This window comes from Phytophthora sojae, assembly GCF_000149755.1.
Source record: "Phytophthora sojae unplaced genomic scaffold PHYSOscaffold_6, whole genome shotgun sequence".
Classification (NCBI taxonomy): domain Eukaryota; phylum Oomycota; class Peronosporomycetes; order Peronosporales; family Peronosporaceae; genus Phytophthora; species Phytophthora sojae.
Window position 1 is genome coordinate 3407784 of NW_009258120.1, and position 7080 is coordinate 3414863.

At 52.4% G+C, this 7080-nt stretch overlaps 3 protein-coding genes across 3 annotated transcripts; 2 read left to right on the top strand and 1 right to left on the bottom strand.

Annotated features, from left to right (window-relative positions):
- Positions 1–1181: 1181 nt before the first annotated feature.
- PHYSODRAFT_459953 (hypothetical protein) lies at positions 1182–2085 on the top strand (the record flags this gene model as incomplete). The annotated part of the gene is made up of 2 exons (XM_009533092.1): positions 1182–1442; positions 1645–2085. Coding segments are annotated over 2 exons (702 nt in total), but the record flags the coding sequence as incomplete, so codon positions are not given.
- Positions 2086–3200: 1115 nt separating this feature from the next.
- PHYSODRAFT_421690 (hypothetical protein) lies at positions 3201–3971 on the bottom strand (the record flags this gene model as incomplete). Its single annotated transcript, XM_009533093.1, has 1 exon — positions 3201–3971. A coding segment is annotated over one exon (771 nt), but the record flags the coding sequence as incomplete, so codon positions are not given.
- Positions 3972–5380: 1409 nt separating this feature from the next.
- On the top strand, positions 5381–6077 carry PHYSODRAFT_335647 (hypothetical protein; the record flags this gene model as incomplete). Its single annotated transcript, XM_009533094.1, has 2 exons — positions 5381–5711; positions 5788–6077. The coding sequence occupies 2 exons, from the start codon at positions 5381–5383 to the stop codon at positions 6075–6077; spliced, it is 621 nt and encodes a 206-aa protein (XP_009531389.1).
- Positions 6078–7080: the final 1003 nt, after the last annotated feature.

The window sequence follows — 7080 nt, forward strand, 5'->3', positions numbered from 1 at the left end:
GAACGGCAGCAGTATGATTCCTCGTATGTACGAAATCGGCCGAGCGCAATTGCGAGAAACACGGTCCACGGTTGCGACGATCCGTCCACTACCGCTGCTGCATGTGAGGTGGCTTCTTTTAGTGATCATGCGACTGGCGAAACTGCAAGTGCTGCATTCCATGTACCTGATAAAAGTGCTGCTGTGCAGAAGGGCCTGGCCTGCGTGAAAACTACATGGAAAGCTTTTGCTATCATCGACAGGACTGCAGTCGGTCGAGGTTTTCGATACCGCGTTAAGTGGTGTGACGAACTGGATGGTCATCGGTGGGAAGACACTTGGGAGCCTGGTTTCATGTTACGCAAGGATGGTTTTAGCGATGGTTGCAGTATTGTAGACGCATGGAAAGCTTCCGACGAGGCAGACTTCTACCGCTTCTGCAGCAAGAATGGGCATGTCCATTTAGTGGGAGCTTCGCCTAAAGGTATGTGCGCCGTTTTATGCTGTAGGTGTCGCTGCGAAGCTACTAGGGATCACTGGCTGGAACTCGTCAAGCGTGGCTCAAGATTTTATTTCCTACTGCGCCAACCGGGGTCGGCCTATTTCTCCTAGTGGATTAACCTACGGTGAGCTTCGACACTACGTGAGATTTGTGAATGGGCGTAATACAGATCAGTATGTCCGCACTGGACAAAAACTTACTGGGTGGAGTGAATGGAAAGCTGGCCGGCCAACGTCTGCGTGTAATCGATTTAACGGAAGGTGGATACGTTTGTGCCGCATTCAACTTGATGGGAGTAAGCCATTGTATCGCCATCCACGTTGTCTGTGGTGAGAAGTACGTCTACGATGAGGAAAACGATTCGGTCGCTTTAGGCGCCTATGATTTGGACTGGATTTACGGGATCTCTTTTCTGCGTAGAGTGGCGTTGTACGTCAAGTGATTGCCTTTACAGCGATGCTGTCACAAGTTCGAACATCGTTTTTTTATAGGGAGTTGTTGCCGTCTGCGGGACTAACTCACACAAGGTAGCACCCTAAGTATCAATACGTATTTATATACAGTGAGTTCCATCTCGTTTTCATTCTTTTTTTTGATTGCAGCTCACAGATCGACAAATATTTACAGTGTATTCTATTAATACAATGGGTTTCATAGAATTTTCATTCCTTTGCAGCACACAAAGCGATCAATTACGACGATGCGTCTTCACCAAGCAGTCTGGTTGTATGCTTCCCTCCACGGCAACGATTATGCGCGAGCGTACGCTAAGGAGCGACTACAACTGTCAGAGGATGCTCGTCGTGTCCGCGATTCGAAGTGGCTACTTAACAAAGGGGGTGTCCGTCTTCGTGAGCAGTGGCGTGCGCTTCCTTCTCCAAAACGGCGACGGCTTCTTCAGGAGACACCTGACCTGTCGTTTCCAGAAGGGGTTGATGGAATACTAGATGAAAGGCGTCGAGTTCCAGACCCCCGCTGCAGAGCTCCCACCAAGCTTACAAGATGCAAATCAAGTGATCGCTACACATGAGCTCGAACCTACGACCGCGACCCCCGCTGCAGAGCTCCCGCCAAGCTTACAAGAGGCAAATGAAGTGATCGCTACACATGAACTCGAACCTACGACCGCCACCCTCGTCACAGAACCTACCTCGACAGAAGAGCGGTCGTCTCCTGCGATTCAACTCTCGCCGTCAGTCTTGGAGTCCGCACGGGAGTTGTCTGCTACTGATATGACATCGCCAGATGTGGCCGACAAAGTAGTTCGCATGGCGAATGCACGCAGCAATTACCACCAAATACTGTGCGAAGAGCATCGATTGCGTGTCCGCGCTGAATACAACCGCGGAAGCCTCGCAGGGGTGCTCGAGTCAGCGGCATCTAGTGTCATTAGCGCTGTGGCTCTAGCTAAGGCTGATTGCCCAACAACGAGTGACGAGGCTTTTGCTGCAGTTTGTACACGACTTACGTGTGTTCTAGGAACGATGTTGGGAACAGCTCAATTCGATCCAGATCCTGACGATGACCAACCATCCCGAGCCTTTTCTGAATCTCGAATCCAGGCAGCGCGCCGGAAATACGATGTAAGCGTGCGGGAAGTGCAGGCAGCATGTGATGAAGAGCACGTAGGGGCTGCCTGCAAGCTCTTCCCAGCCGCACACCGCAACAGATACTTTGGGAATTTGTTAGCACTGATGCAGTTGGTATATTTGAATTGCGGAAACCATTAACAATGGAATGAATGAACTTGCATATATTTTGCTAATTAGCAAGGTGGATTCTGAAAAAAACGATGGTGCAAGGCTTATTCGATAAGTACATCTTGCACCGTCATAGCGGAAGCTGCATTCGCCGGCCGTCCGCGTTTCTTCGATGTACCCGAGACTTGATGTTGTTTTGACGCCTTCTACCTTGGCTGTTTCTGCGTGCTTGACCTCTTCTTCTTGGCAACCACCTTCTTCTGTTTCGAGCTTCCCCTTTTCTTCTTTTTTGATTCTGCAATTCGGTTCTTCAGCTGTTGCAACGGGTCTCGAGCGGTTGACGTAATGTGAAGCTTTCTGAGAGCAGCTACGACATGAGCACATCCGCATTTTGTTGAAGTACGCGCATTCGCATCGTTGGCGATCTAGATCCACCAACCACCCGATGTGCGGCATCTTCGTACGATGGGCACGACGTAAAGACCAATTTGTGACCTTAATGTAGAGATCCGTTGCTTTCTCACGCTCTTCTTCTTCCGCTTCTTCACATAGTTCATCAGAGTGGTCACACAATGTATCTCTTGTTGCGCTAGCATCAGACGCGGTAGACTCGGAATCCGAACCACGATCCATTCGGTCGTGCTGACCAGACGTCAAGCTGAGAAACAGTGAGAGTCTGCTCCCTGGAGTCTCAACATTTTCTGAAGTAGAAATACGCGAAGAACTACAGTCACCAGCTGATTCATCAAACACTGCCAAGAACACTTGATCCTCTGTATCACCGCTTTCAGTGACATCAGCTACCCCGAATTCCAACACCCTAACGCGTTTTTCGTCTCGTGTCGCGTTGATTAATAGCCGAGATGTTTCCAGAAAGCCGCTGCTGCCTTCGACAAGTCCGTTGTAGGCTGAGGAATGAAGTCTGCCGGAACCGGGTGTAGAGGAGTGATGGACTCAACAAAATCACAAATTTTTAATAGCAGTCTACGCATGTCGTAGCGACGCCGCTGAAGAAAGTGTTTTAGACCTCCGTTGAGATTTTCGCACGGGTTGGTGGTGGTGGCATACCCCTCCGGAGTATGAAAGACCTGCCACCTCCAGTATCTCCCTTTCAGCCACTGCTGATCAAAATACTCTGCGAACTCCGTCAGATGCGTGGTTTCTTTCCACTCAGCAAGGCTGACATCCCGACAGTACTCGTACTCCGTTAGGCTGCGCGAAAAGTGCATATCCATGATCGCAATCATCAACTTCTTCCGATCATCAAGCGGCAGGTGCTGTGTACGTTTCCGTACATTGTACAGGACATGAAAAAAACACATCAACTTCGTGGCGTGCTGGAAGGTTGGTACATTTTGTAGTGCGAGAAACTGAGAATCCTCCGCATCGCTCATTGTAAAATCACAGCGAATAGAAATCCCTCGAAGACTGCGCACTAACTCCACAAAAGCCCTGAAGCACTCCGTGTACTCATGCTCGGCGCGGCGACTCACCACGAAGAAAGCTCCGACTTGGTATCTCCTGGCTTGGTCGGTGAACCCGCAGGTTATCACGGGGTACCCAATATCACTCAGCTTAAAGGTTGCGTCAGCATGGAACAGGACACGAGCATCACCCGTACTGAAGCGAATACAACTGTCGAATATTGCTAGTGAAGTCACGCCGACAATAAACGGGTCATTGTCATCTCCCGAGCCAACGTAAGTCATGCCATCGACGTTCAGTTTTGCACCAAACACAAATGCCGTTTCTGGTGGGTTCTCGGGTTTGTAGCAGCGCGATCGGGCCAGTCTGTGAATTGCTTGGATAGAGTTCTTGGGCCCTTGTTCTTTTCGGATACGTTTTAGGGCGTTCTGAACCTGAGAAAGCGTAGGCCACCCTCCCCGCGACGGTCGGATGTTGACCTGTTTCTTCAGATGGACCTCGATAACCCGGGGTGACAGTCCAACCTCATCTTGGGTAGCGTAGCGATAAACGCTTTCATAGGGCGAGTGACGAGGGGAGTGTGTTGTTCGCTGCACGTGAGCACTCCTCTCGCGTGGCCGTTCAAGTTCACAAGTACACGCCACTTATCTTGCCCCTTGCACTGGAATACCTTCCACACAATTCCACACTTGCCAAACCTTATACAGGTTTTGCTTGAGCACTTCAGTCGACGCTCTATCATCGTGTGCTTTCCGCCACAGATGCGGCAGAAATCGAAGTCCACTTTGTGAAAAACGGCGGTACAACACATGAGCTGGTCACGGTAGCTATCATAGTCATCCGCGCTGTCAAGAAGAGAGAGCTGTATCCACGTAGACATCCTCGCAACAAGAAGAAAGTAGAAGCCAGTGAGTTTGCAGTATAAGCGTTTGAGTTAGTTGTGTATGCACAACCGATCGCTGCGGTGTCCTAGCAATCCAGTCACTCGGATAAGAAGCCGAGTCAATTCAGCCGCCCCGCAATTTTGCCGTCCGGCTAAGAGGCCGGGGTAAATCCGCCGGCCGGCCGTTATACTTCGAACCATCTTATTATACTCTAGACAGGGTTATATATTTCATCCCCCACAATATGGTTGCTCCCCAGAGTTGTATATTTTGCACCACAAATCTGTATAGTTACGCACGCTCCTCGTAGGAACCAACATGGACATCAACTGCTCCGGATGGGGTCATGAGTCGTGACTGTGGCCAAGGGTCGTCCTTCATGTCAATGACGGTCAAGCGTCTACACCACCTGCCCTTCCGGATCCTTGCAAACCTACACACCTCTCCCTCAAATGTGCACACTACGCAGTAGATATCCACGTCTAACCAACCAGCCAACACCAGTCCGTTCGATCCAGCGCAGCATCTGTATGACGGTCGCGACCCTGGTGACTGCATGCACCGGCCCACAGGATCACATCCATCCTGGTAATCGCGAGCCCAGGCGCAGCAGGGCGACCGACCGACCCGACGGATGGCCGGCGTTGGCGTCCGTGTCACTTGGCAGCCAGCTGGTCGGCGCTTGCTTTCTTGCCAGCTGGCCAAAGCTAGCCTTGCCTCCGGTAGCCTCATGACTAGCTGAGTGACAGACCGACTCGCTCAGTTCATTCTCCAATCTACTCCCTCCCATCGAAGCAACCCGCTCGATCTCCGCCAGAGCCAGCGCTCTCCCAAACGTTCTATCGGACCAAGTCTCTCCTACTACTTCTACTTACTCAACCCAAACAGCCATGTTCAGCCTCAGCACCAGCAGCAAGATCTTCGCTCTGTGCATTGCCGCCACCGCCGTGTCGACCGGTGCCCACGCCGAGACAGAGGCGGACCAGACCTTGGGTTTGCTCGGACTCCCCGGCGTCGGCTATGGCGCACCCGGCTACGGATACGGCGCCGGCCCCGCGCTCAGTGTCGGTGTGCCTGGACTCGCGAGTGTCGGCGTCGGTGTGGGCAACGGCGGTGTTGGTGTCGGTGCCAACGTGCTGGGCCTCGGAGCGCACGTCGGTGTGGGCTTGCCCGGTGTCGGCTATCCTGCGGGCTATCCTGCGAACGGCGTCCCGCCGACCGGTGTCTACAACGCTCCGCCGCCTATTGTCAACGGCGCCCCCGCCTACAACAACGCTCCGGCTACTGTTGTGAACAGCGCCCCTGCTACGACGGGGCGCCAATGGCGCGTCTACTGCGAACGCGAACGCCAATGCGAATGCGAACGGCGGCAACAGCCCCTACTCGACCAAGACGGTCTCCGTCACGAACGGAGACGGCACGTCGAACACGGCGTCCGTGTCGAACGGAAATGGTGCCGCCGCGACGGGTGGTGCATCAGCGAGTGCTACGGCCAGCGCCAGTGCGAGTGCGTCTGCTCGGGTCACGGCTGGAGTGGGGGCCACGTCGTCTCAGAAGACGTACTGCCAGCTTCGCTCGGTGGAATGAGCGAGGCAAGTGTACCCTCTTAGGGGAGCTCGTCGAGGTGCCGTGAGCACCTCTTGGTGAACGAACGGGCTTTGTGTCGCGCGCGCGGTTTCGAGTCGTCTTGCTGTGATTTTCTCCTCGTAGCGTATGATGGATGTTGTCCTTTTGGTCGTTTGAGTAAGGAGTTTCAATGCAATGCAATGCAATGAATTCGAAGGTTTGTGTGAGACTTTGCGCATTCGAGTGCGTGTTGTAACAGCACAGTTGTTGGCCTGTGGTTTTGTATATACGCACCCGGCAGCAGGCAGAGAAACAGAAAAAAGCAAACACCTCTGGACAGTATGCTTCTCGTTGCGCTCGCTTGTCGCTAGTGTTAGATCATACCAAAGTCAAGGCAGCAATTCGATCCGATACTTTGGGATTTCCTGGTCTCCGATTGGTTGAGTGCAACTTCAACAAAGAACATACAAATACTAGTATGAAGCAGATCATTCAAAATCAAAGTAGAATCGCCAAGGCCGGGCCAACACGAGCCGAGCCGAGCCGAGCAGAGTACAGCCGAGCAGAGTAAAGCAGAGCAGAGCCAAGTAGCCTTTGAGGTTGCAGTATGTAGTAGCATCAACCGTGTACGCAGGTTATCATCGTTCAGCGTGCCGCGCCTTCGCCACGTGTCGTCCACATCAAGAAGCTTGCCAAGGCCTCGACACTACAGTTCCATCACCATTGGTGATTCACCAAGCTGAGCCGTGGAATGCGAATAAGAACGGGTAGAGAGTAGGAACCGACAAAAGGTCCCCGCCATACAGAAATTCGGGCAAAACATACAGAGGTGCGCATCCAAAACATACATACAAAAACTGCACAAACGCCACATGTTTGGATTAGCACACGGCGTCGATCTTGCCAAGAAGCCGCATTCGCAATCTTGCCAAGCAGCAGAATTCTCGTAACTCCGCCGTGGGGCAGAATTACTTTTTCACGCTTGTACTGCATAGCAAGGCAAAGTCCGTGTCGAACTATGCAC